The sequence below is a fragment of the Salmo salar genome, chromosome ssa29 (genome assembly GCF_905237065.1).
Source record: "Salmo salar chromosome ssa29, Ssal_v3.1, whole genome shotgun sequence".
Taxonomy (NCBI): domain Eukaryota; kingdom Metazoa; phylum Chordata; class Actinopteri; order Salmoniformes; family Salmonidae; genus Salmo; species Salmo salar.
This window is the reverse complement of record NC_059470.1, coordinates 39,824,099-39,848,220: the sequence shown is the minus strand read 5'-3', so window position 1 is coordinate 39,848,220 and position 24,122 is coordinate 39,824,099. Positions and strand designations below refer to the sequence as shown.

General features: G+C 50.2%; 1 protein-coding gene across 2 annotated transcripts in view; it reads left to right on the top strand.

The window, feature by feature from the left end:
• LOC106590681 (procollagen-lysine,2-oxoglutarate 5-dioxygenase 2) overlaps positions 1 to 24,122 on the top strand; it is a 127,829-nt gene that overhangs the window by 20,963 nt on the left and 82,744 nt on the right. For both annotated transcript variants that reach the window (XM_014181840.2, XM_014181839.2), the window contains exons 2-3: positions 13,571 to 13,662; positions 13,816 to 13,952. In XM_014181840.2, the coding sequence (XP_014037315.2) occupies positions 13,571 to 13,662; positions 13,816 to 13,952 (229 nt within the window). The remainder of the gene's footprint in view (positions 1 to 13,570; positions 13,663 to 13,815; positions 13,953 to 24,122) is intronic.

The window sequence follows — 24,122 nt, the reverse complement described above, 5'->3', positions numbered from 1 at the left end:
CTGGGATGTTGTCCTCCCAGTAGAGGCTGTGATGTTGTCCTCCTGCTAGAGGCTGGGATGTTGTTTTCACACTAGAGGCTGAGATGTTGTCCTCCCACTAGAGGCTGGGATGTTGTACTCCCAGTAGAGGCTGTGATGTTGTCCTCCCAGTAGAGGCTGGGATGTTGTCCTCCCAGTAGAGGCTGGGATGTTGTCCTCCCTCTAGAGGCTGGGATGTTGTCCTCCCACTAGAGGCTGGGATGTTGTCCTCATTCTAGAGGCTGGGATGTTGTCCTCCCACTAGAGGCTGGGATGTTGTCCTCCCAGTAGAGGCTGTGATGTTGTCCTCCCGCTAGAGGCTGGGATGTTGTCCTCCCAGTAGAGGCTGTGATGTTGTCCTCCCGCTAGAGGCTGGGATGTTGTCCTCCCACCAGAGGCTGGGATGTTGTCCTCCCAGTAGAGGCTGGGATGTTGTCCTCCTGCTAGAGGCTGGGATGTTGTACTCCCAGTAGAGGCTGTGATGTTGTCCTCCCAGTAGAGGCTGGGATGTTGTCCTCCCAGTAGAGGCTGGGATGTTGTCCTCCCTCTAGAGGCTGGGATGTTGTCCTCCCACTAGAGGCTGGGATGTTGTCCTCATTCTAGAGGCTGGGATGTTGTCCTCCCACTAGAGGCAGGATGTTGTCCTCCCAGTAGAGGCTGTGATGTTGTCCTCCCGCTAGAGGCTGGGATGTTGTCCTCCCAGTAGAGGCTGTGATGTTGTCCTCCCGCTAGAGGCTGGGATGTTGTCCTCCCACCAGAGGCTGGGATGTTGTCCTCCCAGTAGAGGCTGGGATGTTGTCCTCCTGCTAGAGACTGGGATGTTGTCCTCCCTCTAGAGACTGGGATGTTGTCCTCCCAGTAGAGGCTGGGATGTTGTCCTCCCAGTAGAGCCTGTGATGTTGTCCTCCCGCTAGAGGCTGGGATGTTGTCCTCCCAGTAGAGGCTGTGATGTTGTCCTCCCGCTAGAGGCTGGGATGTTGTACTCCCAGTAGAGGCTGTGATGTTGTCCTCCCAGTAGAGCCTGTGATGTTGTCCTCCCGCTAGAGGCTGGGATGTTGTCCTCCCACTAGAGGCTGGGATGTTGTCCTCCCAGTAGAGGCTGGGATGTTGTCCTCCCAGTAGAGGCTGGGATGTTGTCCTCCCTCTAGAGGCTGGGATGTTGTCCTCCCACTAGAGGCTGGGATGTTGTCCTCCCAGTAGAGGCTGGGATGTTGTCCTCCCAGTAGAGGCTGGGATGTTGTCCTCCCTCTAGAGGCTGGGATGTTGTCCTCCCTCTAGAGGCTGGGATGTTGTCATCCCACTAGAGGCTGGGATGTTGTCCTCCCAGTAGAGGTTGTGATGTTGTCCTCCCGCTAGAGGCTGGGATGTTGTCCTCCCACCAGAGGCTGGGATGTTGTCCTCCCAGTAGAGGCTGGGATGTTGTCCTCCCTCTAGAGGCTGGGATGTTGTCCTCCCACTAGAGGCTGGGATGTTGTCCTCCCAGTAGAGGCTGGGATGTTGTCCTCCCAGTAGAGGCTGGGATGTTGTCCTCCCAGTAGAGGCTGTGATGTTGTCCTCCCGCTAGAGGCTGGGATGTTGTCCTCCCACAAGAGGCTGGGATGTTGTCCTCCCAGTAGAGGCTGGGATGTTGTCCTCCCAGTAGAGGCTGGGATGTTGTCCTCCCTCTAGAGGCTGGGATGTTGTCCTCCCACTAGAGGCTGGGATGTTGTCCTCCCAGTAGAGGCTGGGATGTTGTCCTCCCACTAGAGGCTGGGATGTTGTCCTCCCAGTAGAGGCTGGGATGTTGTCCTCCCGCTAGAGGCTGGGATGTTGTCCTCCCGCTAGAGGCTGGGATGTTGTTTTCCCGCTAGCGGCTGGGATGTTGTCCTCCTGCTAGAGGCTGGGATGTTGTCCTCCCAGTAGAGGCTGGGATGTTGTCCTCCCAGTAGAGGCTGGGATGTTGTCCTCCCACTAGAGGCTGGGATGTTGTCCTCCCACTAGATGATGTGATGTTGTCCTCCCTCTAGAGGCTGGGATGTTGTCCTCCCACTAGAGGCTGGGATGTTGTCCTCCCAGTAGAGGCTGGGATGTTGTCCTCCCAGTAGAGGCTGGGATGTTGTCCTCCCAGTAGAGGCTTGGATGTTGTCCTCCCTCTAGAGGCTGGGATGTTGTCCTCCCACTAGAGGCTGGGATGTTGTCCTCATTCTAGAGGCTGGGATGTTGTCCTCCCACTAGAGGCTGGGATGTTGTCCTCCCAGTAGAGGCTGTGATGTTGTCCTCCCGCTAGAGGCTGGGATGTTGTCCTCCCAGTAGAGGCTGTGATGTTGTCCTCCCGCTAGAGGCTGGGATGTTGTCCTCCCACCAGAGGCTGGGATGTTGTCCTCCCAGTAGAGGCTGGGATGTTGTCCTCCTGCTAGAGGCTGGGATGTTGTACTCCCAGTAGAGGCTGTGATGTTGTCCTCCCTCTAGAGACTGGGATGTTGTCCTCCCAGTAGAGGCTGGGATGTTGTCCTCCCAGTAGAGCCTGTGATGTTGTCCTCCCGCTAGAGGCTGGGATGTTGTCCTCCCAGTAGAGGCTGTGATGTTGTCCTCCCGCTAGAGGCTGGGATGTTGTACTCCCAGTAGAGGCTGTGATGTTGTCCTCCCAGTAGAGCCTGTGATGTTGTCCTCCCGCTAGAGGCTGGGATGTTGTCCTCCCACTAGCGGCTGGGATGTTGTCCTCCCAGTAGAGGCTGGGATGTTGTCCTCCCAGTAGAGGCTGGGATGTTGTCCTCCCTCTAGAGGCTGGGATGTTGTCCTCCCACTAGAGGCTGGGATGTTGTCCTCCCAGTAGAGGCTGGGATGTTGTCCTCCCAGTAGAGGCTGGGATGTTGTCCTCCCTCTAGAGGCTGGGATGTTGTCCTCCCTCTAGAGGCTGGGATGTTGTCATCCCACTAGAGGCTGGGATGTTGTCCTCCCAGTAGAGGTTGTGATGTTGTCCTCCCGCTAGAGGCTGGGATGTTGTCCTCCCAGTAGAGGCTGGGATGTTGTCCTCCCAGTAGAGGCTGGGATGTTGTCCTCCCTCTAGAGGCTGGGATGTTGTCCTCCCACTAGAGGCTGGGATGTTGTCCTCCCAGTAGAGGCTGGGATGTTGTCCTCCCAGTAGAGGCTGGGATGTTGTCCTCCCAGTAGAGGCTGTGATGTTGTCCTCCCGCTAGAGGCTGGGATGTTGTCCTCCCACAAGAGGCTGGGATGTTGTCCTCCCAGTAGAGGCTGGGATGTTGTCCTCCCAGTAGAGGCTGGGATGTTGTCCTCCCTCTAGAGGCTGGGATGTTGTCCTCCCACTAGAGGCTGGGATGTTGTCCTCCCAGTAGAGGCTGGGATGTTGTCCTCCCACTAGAGGCTGGGATGTTGTCCTCCCAGTAGAGGCTGGGATGTTGTCCTCCCGCTAGAGGCTGGGATGTTGTCCTCCCGCTAGAGGCTGGGATGTTGTTTTCCCGCTAGCGGCTGGGATGTTGTCCTCCTGCTAGAGGCTGGGATGTTGTCCTCCCAGTAGAGGCTGGGATGTTGTCCTCCCAGTAGAGGCTGGGATGTTGTCCTCCCACTAGAGGCTGGGATGTTGTCCTCCCACTAGATGATGTGATGTTGTCCTCCCTCTAGAGGCTGGGATGTTGTCCTCCCACTAGAGGCTGGGATGTTGTCCTCCCAGTAGAGGCTGGGATGTTGTCCTCCCAGTAGAGGCTGGGATGTTGTCCTCCCAGTAGAGGCTTGGATGTTGTCCTCCCGCTAGAGGCTGGGATGTTGTTCTCCCACTAGAGGCTGGGATGTTGTCCTCCCAGTAGAGTCTGGGACGTTGTCCTCCCAGTAGAGGCTGGGATGTTGTCCTCCCATTAGAGGCTGGGATGTTGTCTTCCCATTAGAGGCTGGGATGTTGTCCTCCCGCTAGAGGCTGGGATGTTGTCTTCCCGCTAGAGGCTGGGATGTTGTCCTCCCACTAGAGACTGGGATGTTGTCCTCCCAGTAGAGGCTGGGATGTTGTCCTCCCAGTAGAGGCTGGGATGTTGTTCTCCCGCTAGAGGCTGGGATGTTTTCCTCCCGCTAGAGGCTGGAATGTTGTTTTCCCGCTAGAGGCTGGGATGTTTTCCTCCCGCTAGAGACTGGGATGTTGTTTTCCCGCTAGAGGCTGGGATGTTGTTTTCCCGCTAGAGGCTGGGATGTTGTCCTCCCGCTAGAAGCTGGGATGTTGTCCTCCCACTAGAGGCTGGGATGTTGTCCTCCCACTAGAGGCTGGGATGTTGTCCTCCCGCTAGAGGTCGTGATGTTGTCCTCCCGCTAGAGGCTGCGATGTTGTCCTCCCAGTAGAGGCTTTCGATGTTGTCCTCCCAGTAGAGGCTGGGATGTTGTCCTCCCAGTAGAGGCTGGGATGTTGTCCTCCCACAAGAGGCTGGGATGTTGTCCTCCCGCTAGAGTCCGGGATGTTTTCCTCCCGCTAGAGGCTGGGATGTTGTCCTCCCAGTAGAGGCTGGGATGTTGTCCTCCCGCTAGAGGCTGGGATGTTGTCCTCCCAGTAGAGGCTGAGCCATCGAACTCGAGCGGGAGAAATTGCGGGTCGTTTTCTGAAGTCAACAACCATGTTGTTGTCTGTGTTGAGTTTCAGGTTATTGCGACTGGACTAGGCCACCAGCCGGTCGACCTCTCCGCGGTACATGGACTCGTCGCCGTCGTTGATGAGCCCGACCAGACTCGTGTCATCTGCAAACTGAAGTAGTTATACAGATGTGTTGTTGGAGGTCATTGGTGTAGAGTAGGGGTGAGGTGAGACAACGCATCCCTGAGGCGCTCCAGGGGTAGATGGGTGAGAGGTAGTCTGCTTCTACAGAATCCATATAATCTACTACTACAGAGCTCCATATAATCTACTACTACAGAGCACCATATAGTCCACTGCTACAGAGCTCCATATAATCTACTACTACAGAGCTCCATATAATCTACTACTACAGAGCTCCATATAATCTACTACTACAGAGCTCCATATAATCTACTACTACAGAGCTCCATATAATCTACTACTACAGAGCTCCATATAATCTACTACTACAGAGCTCCATATAATCTATTACTACAGAGCTCCATATAATCTACTACTACAGAGCTCCATATAATCTATTACTACAGAGCTCCATATAATCTACTACTACAGAGCTCCATATAATCTACTACTACTACAGAGCTCCATATAATCTACTTCTACAGAGCTCCATATAATCTACTACTACTACAGAGCTCCATATAATCTACTACTACAGAGCTCCATATAATCTACTACTACTACAGAGCTCCATATAATCTACTTCTACAGAGCTCCATATAATCTACTACTACTACAGAGCTCCATATAATCTACTACTACAGAGCTCCATATAATCTACTACTACAGAGCTCCATATAGTCCACTGCTACAGAGCTCCATATAATCTACTACTACAGAGCTCCATATAATCTACTACTACAGAGCTCCATATAATCTACTACTACAGAGCTCCATATAATCTACTACTACAGAGCTCCATATAATCTACTACTACAGAGCTCCATATAGTCCACTGCTACAGAGCTCCATATAATCTACTACTACAGAGCTCCATATAATCTACTACTACAGAGCTCCATATAATCTACTACTACAGAGCTCCATATAATCTACTACTACAGAGCTCCATATAATCTACTACTACAGAGCTCCATATAGTCCACTGCTACAGAGCTCCATATAATCTACTACTACAGAGCTCCATATAATCTACTACTACAGAGCTCCATATAATCTACTACTACTACAGAGCTCCATATAAGCTACTACTCCAGAGCTCCATATAATATACTACTACAGAGCTCCATATAATCTACTACTACTACAGAGCTCCATGTAATCTACTACTAAGGAGCTCCATATAATCTACTACTACAGAGCTCCATATAATCTACTACTACTACAGAGCTCCATATAAACTACTACTAAGGAGCTCCATATAATCTACTACTACAGAGCTCCATATAATCTACTACTACAGAGCTCCATATAATCTACTACTACAGAGCTCCATATAATCTACTACTACAGAGCTCCATATAATCTACTACTACTACAGCGCTCCATATAATCTACTACTACTACAGAGCTCCATATAATCTACTACTACAGAGCTCCATATAATCTGCTACTACTACAGAGCTCCATATAATCTACTACTACAGAGCTCCATATAATCTACTACTACAGAGCTCCATATAATCTACTACTACAGAGCTCCATATAATCTACTACTACAGAGCTCCATATAATCTACTACTACAGAGCTCCATGGGCCCTGGTTAAAAGTAGTGCACTATATATATAAAAAAAACATTCCATTTCAGAAGAATACTTTTTTTGGTTGGAGGGTGGAGTACCCCTGAATCTCCCTGACACACACACCAGACCATTTTGTAAGCGGGGTGGAATGTCAGGCTGGTCCTGTCCTGGGATCCCTTCCTCTACTGGAAGGGGGATGATCTCATCTTCCCTGTTCAACAGTGAAACAGACAGTCTCTCTGGCTTGCCTCAGTGGAGCTTTGAAGGGAGCAGTGGGGTGCTCCACTCCCACCCAGGGCTCATAAGAAAGTGAGGGAGGAATTAAGACAAGAGAGGGATGTAGACAAAAAAACTCTCTCATCTCACTCTCTCTCTCCCCCCCCCCCCGCCTTCCTCCTCTCTCTCCCTCTCTCTCTCTCTCTTCCCCTGCCTCCCCTCTCTCTCTCTCTCTCTCACTGCCTCCCTCCTCTCTCTCCCTCTCTCTCTCTCTCTTCCCCTGCCTCCCCTCTCTCTCTCTCTCTCTCTCCCTGCCTCCCTCTCTCTCTCTCTCTCTCCCCCCGCCTCCCTCCTCTCTCTCCCTCTCTCTCTCTCTCTCTCCCTGCCTCCCTCCTCTCTCTCTCTCTCTCTCTCACTGCCTCCCTCCTCTCTCTCCCTCTCTCTCTCTCTCTTCCCCTGCCTCCCCTCTCTCTCTCTCTCTCTCTCCCTGCCTCCCCTCTCTCTCTCTCTCTCTCTCCCCCCGCCTCCCTCCTCTCTCTCCCTCTCTCTCTCTCTCTCCCTGCCTCCCTCCCCTCTCTCTCTCTCTCTCTCTCCCTGCCTCCCTCTCCCTCTCTCTCTCTCTCTCCCTGCCTCCCTCCTCTCTCTCTCTCTCTCTCTCTCTTTTCCCCTGCCTCCCCTCTCCCTCTCCCTCTCCCCCCTGCCTCCCTCCTCTCCCCCCCTGCCTCCCTCCTCTCCCTCTCCCTCTCTCTCTCTCTCTCCCTGCCTCCCTCTCCCTCTCTCCCTGCCTCCCTCTCCCTCTCTCCCCCCTCTCTCCCTGCCTCCCTCCTCTCTCTCTCTCTCTCTCTCTCCCTGCCTCCCTCTCCCTCTCTCTCTCTCTCCCTGCCTCCCTCCTCTCTCTCTCTCTCTCTCTCTCTCTCTTTTCCCCTGCCTCCCCTCTCCCTCTCCCTCTCTCTCCCTCCTCTCTCTCCCTGCCTCCCTCTCCCTCTCTCTCCCCCTCTCTCCCTGCCTCCCTCCTCTCCCCCCCCTGCCTCCCCTCTCCCTCTCCCTCTCTCTCCCCCTCTCTCCCTCTCTCCCCCCCTGCCTCCCTCTCCCTCTCTCCCCCTCTCTCCCTGCCTCCCTCCTCTCTCTCCCCCCCTGCCTCCCTCTCCCTCTCCCTCTCCCCCCTCCTCCCTCCTCTCTCTCTCCCCTCTCTCCCTCCTCCCTCCTCTCTCTCTCCCTGCCTCTCCCCCCCCTGCCTCCCTCCTCTCTCCCTGCCTCCCTCTCCCTCTCTCCCCCTCTCTCCCTCCTCCCTCCTCTCTCCCCCCCCTCTCTCCCTGCCTCCCTCCCCTCTCCCTCCTCCCTCCTCTCTCTCCCCCTCCCCCCCCATGCCTCCCTCCTCTCCCCCCTGCCTCTCTCCCCCTCTCTCCCTCCTCCCTCCTCTCTCTCTCTCCCTCCTCTCTCCCTCCTCCCTCCTCTCTCTCCCCCTCTCTCCCTCCTCCCTCCTCTCCCCCCCTGCCTCCCCTCTCCCTCTCCCTCTCTCTCCCCCTCTCTCCCTCTCTCCCCCCCTGCCTCCCTCTCCCTCTCTCCCCCTCTCTCCCTCCTCCCTCCTCTCTCTCTCCCTGCCTCTCCCCCCCCTGCCTCCCTCCTCTCTCCCTGCCTCCCTCTCCCTCTCTCCCCCTCTCTCCCTCCTCCCTCCTCTCTCCCTCCCCCCCTCTCTCCCTGCCTCCCTCCCCTCTCCCTCCTCCCTCCTCTCTCTCCCCCCTCCCCCCATGCCTCCCTCCTCTCCCCCCTGCCTCTCTCCCCTCCCTCCTCTCTCCTCTCTCCTCTCTCCCTCCTCCCTCCTCTCTCTCTCTCCCTCCTCTCTCCCTCCTCCCTCCTCTCTCTCCCCCTCTCTCCCTCCTCCCTCCTCCCTCCTCTCTCTCTCCCCTCTCTCCCTCCTCCCTCCTCCCTCCTCTCTCTCCCCCTCTCTCCCTCCTCCCTCCTCCCCCTCTCTCCCTCCTCCCCCTCTCTCCCTCCTCCCCCCTCTCTCCCTCCTCCCCCCCTCTCTCCCTCCTCCCTCCTCCCTCCTCTCTCTCTCCCCTCTCTCCCTCCTCCCTCCTCCCTCCTCCCTCCTCCCCCTCTCTCCCTCCTCCCCCTCCTCTCCCCCTCTCCCTTCTCTCCCCTCCTCTCTCCCCCTCTCTCCCTCCTCCCCCTCCTCTCCCCCCTCTCTCCCTCTCTCTCCCTCCTCCCCCTCTCTCCCTCCTCCCCCTCCTCTCCCCCTCTCTCCCTCCTCCCCCTCCTCTCCCCCTCTCTCCCTCCTCCCTCCTCCCTCCTCCCCCTCTCTCCCTGCCTCCCCCTCCTCTCTCCCCCCTCTCATAGAGGAACGAAGACAGAAAGCCTTTATTTAGTTTTTAGTTTATTCTTTACAAGGCAGCCCATCGGGGGATCTAGGTTCTCGTTTATTGATTACTGTAAATGTTCCAACAGCCAGGAATTCCCTGTTTCCTTTCCCCTCAGAAAATCATAGCCTGAACTACAGACGATAATATCAGTCCACTAACAAAGGACTTGTAAAGGCCCAGCTTGCTACTTCTGTGAGAGAAAAAAAAAATATTCAGATTTTTCATCACCCTCAGCACCCCTACTTACTATGCTGATAAAAATAGCAGTTGGTAGTGTGTGGACAGACAGGGGTCTTTACAGACATACAGGGGTCTTTACAGACAGACAGGGGTCTTTACAGACATACAGGGGTCTTTACAGACAGACAGGGGTCTTTACAGACAGACAGGGGTCTTTACAGACATACAGGGGTCTTTACAGACAGACAGGGGTCTTTACAGACATACAGGGATCTTTACAGACAGACAGGCATCTTTATAGACAGACAGGGGTCTTTACAGACATACAGGGGTCTTTACAGACATACAGGGATCTTTACAGACATACAGGGATCTTTACAGACAGACAGGGTTTTTTACAGACATACAGGGGTCTTTACAGACATACAGGGATCTTTACAGACATACAGGGATCTTTACAGACAGACAGGGTTTTTTACAGACATACAGGGGTCTTTACAGACATACAGGGATCTTTACAGACAGGTTTTTTTACAGACAGACAGGGGTCTTTACAGACAGACAGGGGTCTTTACAGACAGACAGGTGTCTTTACAGACATACAGGGGTCTTTACAGACTCAACAGCATGTGTAGTAGTGTGAATAACAGATAGGGGGTCTTTACAGAAAAGCGTGTTACTGATGGACTACTGATGGAGTGTGATTCCCATGTCTTCTTCCCCCAGGTGTACAACAAGACAAACCAGCATAGATAAAACCCGCCCAGTATGATTGATAGTTGTGTCTCTGAAAGGAGGAAGTGGTCCTAGTTTACTACCATGTTGGCCATAGAGAATAAGAAGCTTTGTTACCTGGACTCGGAGCGTGTAGGAACTCTCTTGTTACAGTCAAAACAGCTGTTCTGTCACACTGATTGCTAATTGCTTTTCCAGATGTGAGATAAATTCCACTACCCCTCTCCTCTTTCCCCATGCCTCTCTCCCTCCAACTCCCCCACCACTCTATCCCCCTCTCCCTCCAACTCCCCCACCACTCTATCCCCCTCTCCCTCCAACTCCCCCACCACTCCATCCCCTCTCTCTCTCCCTCCAACTCCCCCACCACTCTATCCCCCTCTCTCTCTCCCTCCAACTCCCCCACCACTCTATCCCCTCTCTCTCTCCCTCCAACTCCCCCACCACTCTATCCCCCTCTCCCTCTCCTTCCAACTCCCCCACCACTATCCTCCTCTCCCTCCAACTCCCCCACCACTCCATCCCCCTCTCCCTCTCCCTCCAACTCCCCCACCACTCTATCCCCTCTCCCTCCAACTCCCCCACCACTCTATCCCCCTCCCCCTCTCCCTCCAACTCCCCCACCACTCTATCCCCCTCCCCTCTCCCTCCAACTCCCCCACCACTCTATCCCCTCTCCCTCCAACTCCCCCACCACTCTATCCCCCTCCCCTCTCCCTCCAACTCCCCCACCACTCTATCCCCTCCCCCTCTCCCTCCAACTCCCCCACCACTCTATCCCCTCCCCTCCAACTCCCCCACCACTCTATCCCCCTCCCCCTCTCCCTCCAACTCCCCCACCACTCTATCCCCTCTCCCCTCTCCCTCCAACTCCCCCACCACTCTATCCCCCTCCCCTCCAACTCCCCCCACCACTCTATCCCCCTCCCCCTCTCCCTCCAACTCCCCCACCACTCTATCCCCTCTCCCTCCAACTCCCCCCACCACTCTATCCCCCTCCCCCTCTCCCTCCAACTCCCCCCACCACTCTATCCCCCTCTCCCTCTCCTTCCAACTCCCCCACCAGTCCATGCCCTTCTCCCTCCCTCATTTCTCTAGCCAAGACATGAGCAGAGCAGGCAGCCAGACACAGAGACAGCCTTGACAGCCAGACAACAGACTAGACAGCCAGACAGCAGACTAGACAGCCAGACAGCAGACTAGACAGCCAGACAGCAGACTAGACAGCCAGACAACAGACTAGACAGCCAGACAACAGACTAGACAGCCAGACAGCAGACTAGACAGCCAGACAACAGACTAGACAGCCAGACAACAGACTAGACAGCCAGACAGCAGACTAGACAGCCAGACAACAGACTAGACAGCCAGACAACAGACTAGACAGCCAGACAACAGACTAGACAGCCAGACAACAGACTAGACAGCCAGACAACAGACTAGACAGCCAGACAGCAGACTAGACAGCCAGACAGCAGACTAGACAGCCAGACAGCAGACTAGACAGCCAGACAGCAGACTAGACAGCCAGACAACAGACTAGACAGCCAGACAACAGACTAGACAGCCAGACAACAGACTAGACAGCCAGACAACAGACTAGACAGCCAGACAGCAGACTAGACAGACAGACAGCAGACTAGACAGCAGACTAGACAGCAGACTAGACAGCCAGACAACAGACTAGACAGCCAGACAACAGACTAGACAGCCAGACAGCAGACTAGACAGCCAGACAGCAGACTAGACAGCCAGACAGCAGACTAGACAGCCAGACAGCAGACTGGACAGCCAGACAACAGACTAGACAGCCAGACAGCAGACTAGACAGCAGACTAGACAGCAGACTAGACAGCCAGACAACAGACTAGACAGCCAGACAACAGACTAGACAGCTAGACCACAGACTAGACAGCTAGACCACAGACTAGACAGCCAGACAACAGACTAGACAGCCAGACAGCAGACTAGACAGCCAGACAACAGACTAGACAGCCAGACAGCAGACTAGACAGCCAGCCAGACGTTAGACGTAAATATTTTAGCATCTGAGCTCCTAAAGTGTGCGGCTCTCCTTCATTTTGTTTTTTTAGGATGTTGCAAGAAACACGTTATTTCGTCCTCGTGAACTAGACCTAATGAACATCCTATGATTTGAACTATTTCTCATTTGTTAGTTTGTTGCTTTACTCCCTCTGCCTGGTCCTAATCAAAACTCGACCTATTGTAGTTTTCCAAAAACACAGAAATAGATGTGTACTTTATGTAATCGAAATGTTACCCACTGAGTTCGAGTTGGTGTGTTTTTTCTTCTGGAAACTTGTGTAACACAATCAATGTGCAAACTAAGATTCCCTCTCCCTTCCCCCTAGAAACACAGTGGTTTTAATACAGTATTTGTGATTATGAACGTACCTCATTCCACTCAGGGAATGTTTATATAACATTTCTCTGGGACTGTTTCTGCAAAACCCCACAGATGATTGACGATCAGAGCTGTTAACCGGCTAAACTTCCTGTGTATATCTCTCTCTCTCTCTCTCTCTCTCTCTCTCTCTCTCTCTCTCTCTCTCGCTCTCTCTCTCTCTCTCTCTCTCTCTCCCCTCTGTATGCCTCTCTCTCTCTCCCTCCCTCCCTCCCACCGTACCTCCCTCCCTTCCCCAGTTTCAGATCGGTTTTCATATGAGGCTGTAACGCTGACTTCTATATGGTCTCAGGAGGGAAATATATGTAATGGTGATCTGAGCCTCCCTCTTCCTAGCCCTGGTTTCATCCCTCCCTCCCTCTGCATGGTCCTGGTTTCATCCCTCCCTCCCTCCCTCCCTCCCTCCCTCCCTCCCTCCCTCTGCCTGTTCCTGGTCTGAGAACTTGGAGGACTGAGAACATGGAGGTCTGAGAACTTGGAGGTCTGAGAACATGGAGGTCTGAGAACATGGAGGTCTGAGAACATGGAGGTCTGAGAACTTGGAGGTCTGAGAACATGGAGGTCTGAGAACATGGAGGACTGAGAACATGGAGGTCTGAGAACATGGAGGTCTGAGAACATGGAGGTCTGAGAACATGGAGGACTGAGAACATGGAGGACTGAGAACTTGGAGGTCTGAGAACATGGAGGTCTGAGAACATGGAGGTCTGAGAACATGGAGGTCTGAGAACATGGAGGTCTGAGAACATGGAGGTCTGAGAACATGGAGGTCTGAGAACATGGAGGTCTGAGAACATGGAGGTCTGAGAACATGGAGGTCTGAGAACTTGGGTTCCTTCCCTTAAGTTCACCCCAAGAATGAAACATGACTGTTTATATTAACATTTTTAATTCTACTGTCTAGAAATATGCTTTCATATGCAAATTAATCATGTTATATTTAGCTGATCTGTCTGTACATGAAGACGTCTTATAGCGCTGCTGAACCAGGCAGTCATCAATGTGTTGACATAGGTCTGTGGTTTGGTTAGGATCATGGTGGGAGGAACGGGATACCCACTACTTTATAGGGATAAAACAACATGTATATTTTCGTGAAGTTGTTTCTTTAAATGGAGGCCAGAAGTTGGAGCAATAAAATGATTTCTTTTTTTCTTATGCAAACATTTCACTATGGTAAGAACGAAGGCCTGCCCTGCAATTGGGTAAACCATTGACATGCCCGGTACATTGAAACACTAAAAGTGATGAATGTTTGTCAGTATGATTATGATTACATATCTATTGATCTGGTTCAATGTTTATTTTCCTTTTTCTTTCCAGAGAAGTTGTTGGTTCTAACTGTTGCCACTCAGGAAACAGATGGTTATCTACGATTCATGCAGTCAGCCAACTACTTCAACTACACTATCAAGGTAACGACCAAGCACCGTCTGTATCTCTATTTGAGATCTATCATATGGACTAGGCATTGTATCTCTATTTGAGATCTACCACATTGACTAGGCATTGTTTCTCTATTTGAGATCTATCACATTGACCCTTGACCTGATGTGATCCTCTTACAGGTGCTGGGCATGGGGGAGGAGTGGAGGGGTGGGGACGTGGGGAGCTCCATCGGAGGAGGACAGAAGGTGAGACTACTGAAGGAGGCCATGGAGGCACTGACTGACCAAGAAGACCTGGTGGTGCTGTCTGTAGACAGGTAGGTTAACCTGGTGGTGCTGTCTGTAGACAGGTAGGTTAACCTGGTGGTGCTGTCTGTAGACAGGTAGGTTAACCTGGTGGTGCTGTCTGTAGACAGGTAGGTTAAACTGGGGGTACTGTCTGTAGACAGGTAGGTTGACCTGGGGGTGCTGTCTGTAGACAGGTAGGTTGACCTGGTGGTGCTGTCTGTAGACAGGTAGTTTCACCTGGGGGTACTGTCTGTAGACAGGTAGGTTGACCTGGGGGTACTGTCTGTAGACAGGTATGTTGACCTGGGGGTACTGTCTGTAGACAGGTAGGTTGAACTGGGGGTACTGTCTGTAGACAGGTAGGTTAACCTGGGGGTACTGTCTGTAGACAGGTAGGTAAACCTGGGGGTACTGTCTGTAGACAGGTAGGTTGACCTAGGGGTACTGTGTGTAGACAGGTAGGGTGACCTGGGGGTACTGTGTGTAGACAGGTAGGTTGACCTGGGGGTACTGTCTAGAGACAGGTAGGTTGACCTGGGGGTACTGTGTGTAGACAGGTAGGGTGACCTGGGGGTACTGTCTGTAGACAGGTAGGTTGACCTGGGGGTACTGTCTGGAGACAGGTAGGTTGACCTGGGGGTACTGTGTGTAGACAGGTAGGGTGACCTGGGGGTACTGTCTGTAGACAGGTAGGTTGACCTGGGGGTACTGTGTGTAGACAGGTAGGTTGACCTGGGGGTACTGTGTGTAGGCAGGTAGGTTGACCTGGGGGTACTATCTGTAGACAGGTAGGTTGACCTGGGGGTACTGTCTGTAGACAGGTAGGTTGACCTGGGGGTACTGTCTGTAGACAGGTAGGTTGACCTGGGGGTACTGTCTGTAGACAGGTAGGTTGACCTGGGGGTACTTTCTGTAGACAGGTAGGTAAACCTGGGGGTACTGTCTGTAGACAGGTAGGTTGACCTGGGGGTACTGTCTGTAGACAGGTAGGTTGACCTAGGGGTACTGTGTGTAGACAGGTAGGGTGACCTGGGGGTACTGTCTGTAGACAGGTAGGTTGACCTGGGGGTACTGTGTTTAGACAGGTAGGTTGACCTGGGGGTACTGTGTGTAGACAGGTAGAATGGCCTGGGGGTACTGTCTGTAGACAGGTAGGTTAACCTGGGGGTACTGTCTGTAGACAGGTAGGTTGACCTGGGGGTACTGTCTGTAGACAGGTAGGAATGTTACCAGGATAGGATATAGTGGTACTGCACAACACAGATAATACAGGAATCAAGTTCCTAGTTATGTAAGTAATTAACAAGTTATTGCTTTGAGATTGAAATGGGCCAAATGTCTTCTATGAAAATGCACTAGTTACCTTCTAGCTAAAACTGCATTCAATACCTTGTTTCCCTGGAAGATTTGTTCTACTGGAATCTGACCACTAAGGCTGTGGGATCAGGGAGAAGTTACAGCTTCTAGTTTCTCCATATTGTCCCTTAAACAATCTCCTCCTGCGATTAGCCAAACAAACCCTCAGCCCTCCTGCAATCAGCCAACAGTGTGACGATTCAGTTACCTCCACATTATGACTGTTTGGCTGATCAGTAAGGTAAAGGTTAGGGGTTAGGGTTAGGGCTACTGGCTGGTTGCTGTATGGCTGACCAGTAGGATTAGGACTACTGGCTGGCTGCTGTATGGCTGACCAGTAGGGTTAAGGTTAGGGTTAGGGCTACTGGTTGGCTGCTGTATGGCTGACCAGTAGGGTTAAGGTTAGGGCTACTGGCTGGCTGCTGTATGGCTGACCAGTAGGGTAAAGGTTAGGGTTAGGGTTAGGGCTACTGGCTGGCTGCTGTATGGCTGACCAGTAGGGTTAAGGTTAGGGTTAGGGCTACTGGCTGGCTGCTGTATGGCTGACCAGTATGGTTAAGGTTAGGGTTAGGGTTAGGGCTACTGGCTGGCTGCTGTATGGCTGACCAGTATGGTTAAGGTTAGGGCTACTGGCTGGCTGCTGTATGGCTGACCAGTATGGTTAAGGTTAGGGTTAGGGTTAGGGCTACTGGCTGGCTGCTGTATGGCTGACCAGTATGGTTAAGGTTAGGGTTAGGGTTAGGGCTACTGGCTGGCTGCTGTATGGCTGACCAGTAGGGTTACGTTTAGGGTTAGGGTTAGGGCTACTGGCTGGCTGCTGTATGGCTGACCAGTAGGGTTACGTTTAGGGCTACTGGCTGGCTGCTGAAGTATTGGTATTGCCTGAGATCTTATTAAATAGGTACAGTGCTAAAGCCACTTACAACAACATACCATCACATGAGGGAGTTGTGATTGGGGTTTTCCTTGGACGTTATAAGGTGCGGATAGCCATCTCAGAGTAATAGGCATATTAAACATTTTTCAAAGATACACCCCTTCGATAGCCACAGTCACTCTTTATAAAGATTATCTTCCACCCAAACCCTTTGTGTTTTGGATAATTTAGTTTATCTAACCTAACAAAATGATCCCGCTATGCCCACCGATGAACCATCAAACAGGCAAAGCTTCAATACAGGACTAAGATCGAATCGTACTACATCGCCTCTGACACTTGTCAGATGTGGCAGGGCTTGCAAACCATTACAGACTACAAAGGGAAGCACAGCCGAGAGCTGCCCAGTGACACGAGCCTACCAAATGAGCTAAACTACTTCTATGCTTGCTTCGAGGCAAATAACACGAAACATGCATCAGAGCACCAGCTGTTCCGGAAGACTGTGTGATCACGCTCTCCGTAGCCGATGTGAGTAAGACCTTTAAACAGGTCAACATTCACAAGGCCGCGGTGCCAGACGGATTACCAGGACGTGTACTGCAAGCATGCGCTGACCAACTGGCAGGTTCACTGATATTTTCAACCTCTCCCTTTCCGAGTCTGTAGTACCAACATGTTTTAAGCAGACCACCATAGTCCCTGTGCGCAAGAACACCAAGGTAACCTGCCTAAATGACTACTGACCTGTAGCTCTCACGTCTGTAGCCATGAAGTGCTTTGAAAGGCTGGTGATGGGTTACATCAACACCATTATCACAGAAACCCTAGACCCACTCCAATTTGCATAACGCCCCAACAGATCCACAGATGATGCAATCTCTTTTGCACTCCACACTGCCATTTCCCACCTGGACAAAAGGAACACCTATGTGAGAATGCTATTCATTGACTACAGCTCAGCGTTCAACACCATAGTACCCTCAAAGCTCATCAATAAGCTAAGGACCCTAGAACTAAACACCCCCCTCTGCAACTTGATCCTGGACTTCCTGACGGGCCGCCCCCAGGTGGTGAGGGTAGGTAACAACACATCTGCCATGCTGATCCTCAACACAGGGGCCCCTCAGGCGTATGTGCTCGGTCCCCTCCTGTACTCCCTGTTCACTCATGACTGTATAGCCAGGCACGACTCCAACACCATCATTAAGTTTGCCGAAGAGACAACAGTGGTAGGCCTGATCACCGATAACGATGAGACAGCCTATAGAGAGGAGGTCAGAGACCTAGTAGTGTGGTGCCAGGACCACAACCTCTCCCTCAACGTGATGAAGACTAAGGAGATGATTGTGGACTACAGGAAAAGGAGGACTGAGTACGCCCCCATTCTCATCAACAGGGCTGCAGTGGAGCAGGTTAAGAGCTTCAAGTTCCTTGGTGTCCATATCACCAACAAACTATCATGGTCCAAGCACACCAACACAGTCGTGAAGAGGGCATGACAAAACCCATTCCCCTTCAGGAGACTGAAAAAATTTGCCATGGGTCCTCAGATCCTCAAAAGGTTTTACAGCTGCATCATCGAGAGCATCCTGACTGGTTGCATCACTGTCTGGTATGGCAACTACTCGGCCTCCGACCGCAAGGCACTACAGAGGGTAGTGCGAACGACCCCCAAGCCATAAGACCCCTGAACATCTAATCAATTGGCTACCCAGACTATTTGCATTGCCTGCCCCCCCCCCCCACCGCTGCTACTCTCTGTTGTTATCATCTATGCATAGTCATTTTTAATAACTCTACCTACATGTACATATTACCTCTTAACTAACCGGTACCCCCTGTACCGGTACCCCCACACATTGACTCTGTACCGGTACCCCCCTGTATATAGTCTCCACATTGACTCTGTACCGGTACCCCCTGTATATAGCCTCCACATTGACTCTGTACCGGTACCCCCCCTGTATATAGCCTCCACATTGACTCTGTACCGGTACCCCCCTGTATATAGCCTCCACATTGACTCTGTACCGGTACCCCCTGTATATAGCCTCCACATTGACTCTGTACCGGTACCCCCTGTATATAGCCTCCAAATTGACTCTGTACCGGTACCCCCCTGTATATAGCCTCCACATTGACTCTGTACCGGTACCCCCCTGTATATAGCCTCCACATTGACTCTGTACCGGTACCCCCCTGTATATAGACTCCACATTGACTCTGTACCGGTACCCCCTGTATATAGCCTCCACATTGACTCTGTACCGGTACCCCCTGTATATAGCCTCCACATTGACTCTGTACCGGTACCCCCTGTATATAGCCTCCACATTGACTCTGTACCGGTACCCCCCTGTATATAGCCTCCACATTGACTCTGTACCGGTACCCCCTGTATATAGCCTCCACATTGACTCTGTACCGTAATACCCTGTATATAGCCTCCACATTGACTCTGTACCGTAACACCCTGTATATAGCCTCCACATTGACTCTGTACCGTAACACCCTGTATATAGCCTCCACATTGACTCTGTACCGGTACCCCCTGTATATAGCCTCCACATTGACTCTGTACCGGTACCCCCTGTATATAGCCTCCACATTGACTCTGTTCCGGTACCCCCTGTATATAGCCTCCACATTGACTCTGTACCGGTACCCCCTGTATATAGCCTCCACATTGACTCTGTACCGGTACCCCCTGTATATAGCCTCCACATTGACTCTGTACCGGTACCCCCTGTATATAGCCTCCACATTGACTCTGTACCGGTACCCCCTGTATATAGCCTCCACATTGACTCTGTACCGGTACCCCCTGTATATAGCCTCCACATTGACTCTGTACCGGTACCCCCCTGTATATAGCCTCCACATTGACTCTGTACCGGTACCCCCTGTATATAGCCTCCACATTGACTCTGTACCGGTACCCCCTGTATATAGCCTCCACATTGACTCTGTACCGGTACCCCCTGTATATAGCCTCCACATTGACTCTGTACCGTAACACCCTGTATATAGCCTCCACATTGACTCTGTACCGGTACCCCCTGTATATAGCCTCCACATTGACTCTGTACCAGTACCCCCTGTATATAGCCTCCACATTGACTCTGTACCGGTACCCCCTGTATATAGCCTCCACATTGACTCTGTACCAGTACCCCTGTATATAGCCTCCACATTGACTCTGTACCGGTACCCCCTGTATATAGCCTCCACATTGACTCTGTACCGGTACCCCCTGTATATAGCCTCCACATTGACTCTGTACCGGTACCCCCTGTATATAGCCTCCACATTGACTCTGTACCGGTACCCCCCTGTATATAGCCTCCACATTGACTCTGTACCGGTACCCCCTGTATATAACCTCCACATTGACTCTGTACCGTAATACCCTGTATATAGCCTCCACATTGACTCTGTACCGGTACCCCCTGTATATAGTCTCACTATTGTTATTTTACAGCTGCTTTTTAATTACTTGTTACTTTTCTTTTTTATTCTTATCTGTATTTTTTTTTAAACTGCGTTGTTGGTTAGGGGTCATAAGTAAGCATTTCACTGTGAGGTCTACTACACTTGTTGTAGTCAGCATGTCACTGTGAGGTCTACTACACCTGTTGTATTCAGCATTTCACTGTGAGGTCTACTACACCTGTTGTATTCAGCATTTCACTGTGAGGTCTACTACACCTGTTGTATTCAGCATTTCACTGTGAGGTCTACTACACTTGTTGTATTCAGCATTTCACTGTGAGGTCTACTACACTTGTTGTATTCAGCATTTCACTGTAAGGTTTACTACACCTGTTGTATTCAGCATTTCACTGTGAGGTCTACTAAACCTGTTGTATTCAGCATTTCACTGTAAGGTTTACTACACCTGTTGTATTCAGCATTTCACTGTGAGGTCTACTAAACCTGTTGTATTCAGCATTTCACTGTGAGGTCTACTACACCTGTTGTATTCAGAATTTCACTGTGAGGTCTACTACACCTGTTGTATTCAGTATTTCACTGTAAGGTCTACTACACCTGTTGTATTCAGCATTTCACTTTAAGGTCTACTACACCTGTTGTATTCAGTATTTCACTGTAAGATCTACTACACCTGTTGTATTCAGCATTTCACTGTAAGGTCTACTACACCTGTTGTATTCAGCATTTCACTGTGAGGTCTACTACACCTGTTGTATTCAGTATTTCACTGTCAGGTCTACTACACCTGTTGTATTCAGCATTTCACTGTAAGGTCTACTACACCTGTTGTATTCAGCATTTCACTGTGAGGTCTACTACACCTGTTGTATTCAGCATTTCACTGTGAGGTCTACTACACCTGTTGTATTCAGCATTTCACTGTGAGGTCTACACCTGTCGTATTCAGCATTTCACTGTGAGGTCTACACCTGTCGTATTCAGCATTTCACTGTAAGGTCTACTACACCTGTTGTATTCAGCATTTCACTGTGAGGTCTACACCTGTTGTATTCAGCATTTCACTGTGAGGTCTACTACACCTGTTGTATTCAGCATATCACTGTGAGGTCTACTACACCTGTTGTATTCAGCATTTCACTGTGAGGTCTACACCTGTCGTATTCAGAGCGTGTGACTAATATTTGATTTGATTTGAAGTCATTTAATTTACTGCAGTGGGCTAAATCAGGGTCACAGAGTGTTTCTTGGTAATCTACTTTGAAACAGAAGTATTCACCAATGTGTTATATCTTTATAGACTTGTATCCATAACAAGGTTTAGGCATCCCCTGTTGTCCCAAAACCTCCTAAATGTCACTTTAAAAATAAGAAGCTTTATTTTCATTCGTATAACTTAACAAATAGTTTGTGTAGACAATAATTTGGTCAGCCATACAGCACTTTTCATGAGTGTTTGAGATTAGGTCCCTGAATAGTAAAAAAAAAAAATGTCTTTAAATAAAAGTATGTTTATTGCATTATTATAAGAATGTCTAACAGGTGGCCCTGTCTCATCATTTCACAAGCTGACAACCTTCCTGAGTCAGGGCCATAAAAGACCCAGGCTCACTCAACTACCCCTCCCCCTCTGCAACAGCCATCAGCCCAGAGGCATTGCTTTGGCAATGTTAACATATGTTTCCCGTGCCAATAAACCTTGAATTGAACAAATAAGGATCTCGCTCCACCGAACTGACCAATCACCAGTGAGGAGGCTTGTCACTCTGTGATGCCTTGAACACCTCAACCAATCCGTCTAGAGGGGAGGGGTCAATGCACAGGTCAGGCAAATAATTTCTCTAGAAACTTAAACAAATATATATACAGTACTAGTCAAAGTTTGGACACATCTACTCATTAAATGTATTTTTACCATTTTGTACATTGTAGAATAATAGTGAAGACATCAAAACAATGAAATAACACATATGGAATCATGTAGTAACCAAAAAAGTGTTAAACAAATCAAAATGTATGTTATATTTTAGATTCTTCAAAGTAGCCACCCTTTGCCTTGATGACAGTTTAGTCTTCTCAACTTGTCCAATTTCCACATTATTCATTACAAGATTTAGTTGAATTTAGGGTTTAGTGAATCATTAGTCCCAAATACAATTCTTTCAGTTTTTTGAAATACTTAGGACTTTCTTGCCACCCATTCTGAAACTGACTGCAGCTCTTTGTTGAGGGTTGCAGTGATTTCACTTGATGTGGTAGCTGACGTGTATATTGTTGAGTCATCAGCCTACATAGAAACACAGGCTTTACTCAGAGCCAATGGCAGTTGTAAATATTGAGCTCTACCAACTGTAGCTCAGTTGGTAGAGCATGGTGTTTGCAACGCCAGGGTTGTGGGTTCGATTCCCACAGGGGGCCAGCACAGGAAAAAAAACAAAATTGTATGAAATGAAATGTATGCATTCACTACTGTAAGTCACTCTGGATAAGAGCGTCTGCTAAATGACTAAAATGTCATGTAAAAAGTAAGGGGACTTTGAGAGCTTTGTACTCGTCTCTGTGTGTGGAGTACAAGTGATCTAGAATATTTTTCCCTCTGGTTGCACATTTAACATGTTGATAGAAATTAGGTATAACTGATGCAAGTTTACCTGCATTAAAGTCTCACAATTATATCCTCCTGATTCCTGCTTACAAGCAAAAATGAATGCAGGAAGCACCAGTGACTCGGTCAATAAAAAAGTGGTCAGATGAATCAGATGCTTAACTACAGGACTGTTTTGCTATCACAGACTGGAATATGTTCCGGGATTCTTCCGATGGCATTGAGGAGTACACCACATCAGCCACTGGCTTTATCAATAAGTGCATCGAGGACGTCATCCCCACAGTGACTGTACGTACATACCCCAACCAGAATCCATGGATTACAGGCAACATTCGCACTGAGCTAAAGGGTAGAGCTGCCGCTTCAAGGTGCGGGACTTGAACCCGGAAGCTTATAGGAAATCATGCTATGCCCACCGACGAACCATTAAACAGGCAAAGCGTCAATAGAGGGCTAAGATTGAATCGTTCTACACCGGCTCCGATGCTCGTCTTATGTGGCAGGGCTTGCAAACTATTACAGACTAAAAAGGGAAGCACAGCCGCGAGCAGCCCAGTGACACAAGCCGACCAGACGAGCTAAATCACTTCTATGCTCGCTTTGAGGCAAGCAACACTGAGGCATGCATGAAAGCATCAGTTGTTCCGGACGGCTGTGCCGGTTGATCACGCTCTCCGTAGCCAACGTGATTGCACGTTGGCGAGTAATATTGACAGTAACGGCTTTCCCACTCGCCTTCTGCGGATCCTTACCGCTCTGTGTCCTCAATACCCGCGTCTCTTTCTCTTGCCAATAACGGGGATGTCGGCCTTGTCGGGTGTTTGAAGTACATCCTGTGCGTCCTGCTTGTTGAAGAAAAAATCTTTGTCTAATCCGAGGTGAGTGATCTCTGTCCTGATATCCATAAGCTCTTTTTTTTTGCCGTAAGATACGGTTGCAGAAACATTATTTACAAAATAAGTTACAAATAATGTGAAAAAAACCCCACATAATAGCACAATTTGTTAGACGCTCGTAAAACTGCTGCCATTTCTTCCGGCGCCATTTCGCCACACTCATGGTTGCCTGGTCTCCCTCTGGGTACTCATGGTTGACTGGTTATGAGAATTGATGTATCTGGCATGTTAATATGATTTGTTTGGGTGTTAGTGTGCTGTTTATATGTAGCCTGTGTGTGTTTGTGTGTGTGTGTGTGTGTGTGTGTGTGTGTGTGTGTGTGTGTGTGTGTGTGTGTGTGTGTGTGCATGATTCTCAGGCTAAATGATTTCCTAGATACCTTTGAATGTGATGTTTGCTGAAACAAGTGCTTCAGCGTGAAGAATGTTGTATGTTTTACGTCTAGATTTCTAGTTGCTAGGAGTGGCCCTCAGTTGAATAGATAAGTTGAGTTTTAGGAGGAGCTGGATCCTATTTCCCAAACTCGGTCCTGCAGACTCCAAGGGTTGAACGTTTTTGGTTTTTGTCCTAGCACTACACAGCTGATTCAAAATATCAAAGCTTGATGATTAGTTTATTATTTGAATCAGCTGTGTTGTGCCAAAATATGCACCCCTTCGGGTACACAGGAACGAGTTTGGGAAATGCTGCCATACAGGGTATAGAGCAAGTAAGAAAAATGTCTAAAAATTCTCTCTCTCTCTCTCTCTCTCTCTCTCTCTCTCTCTCTCTCTCTCTCTCTCTCTCTCTCTCTCTCTCTCTCTCTCTCTCCTGTCTCTCTCCCCCCTCTCTGTCCCCCTCTCTGTCTCCTCCCTTTTTCTCTGTCTCCCCACTCCCTCTCTCTCTCCCCCCTCTCTGTCTCTCTCTCGCCTCTATATCTATGTCTCTCTGTCTCTCTGTATCTATGTCTCTCTGTCTCCCCCCTCCCTCTCTTTCTCCCCTCTCTCTCTCTCCTCCCTATATATT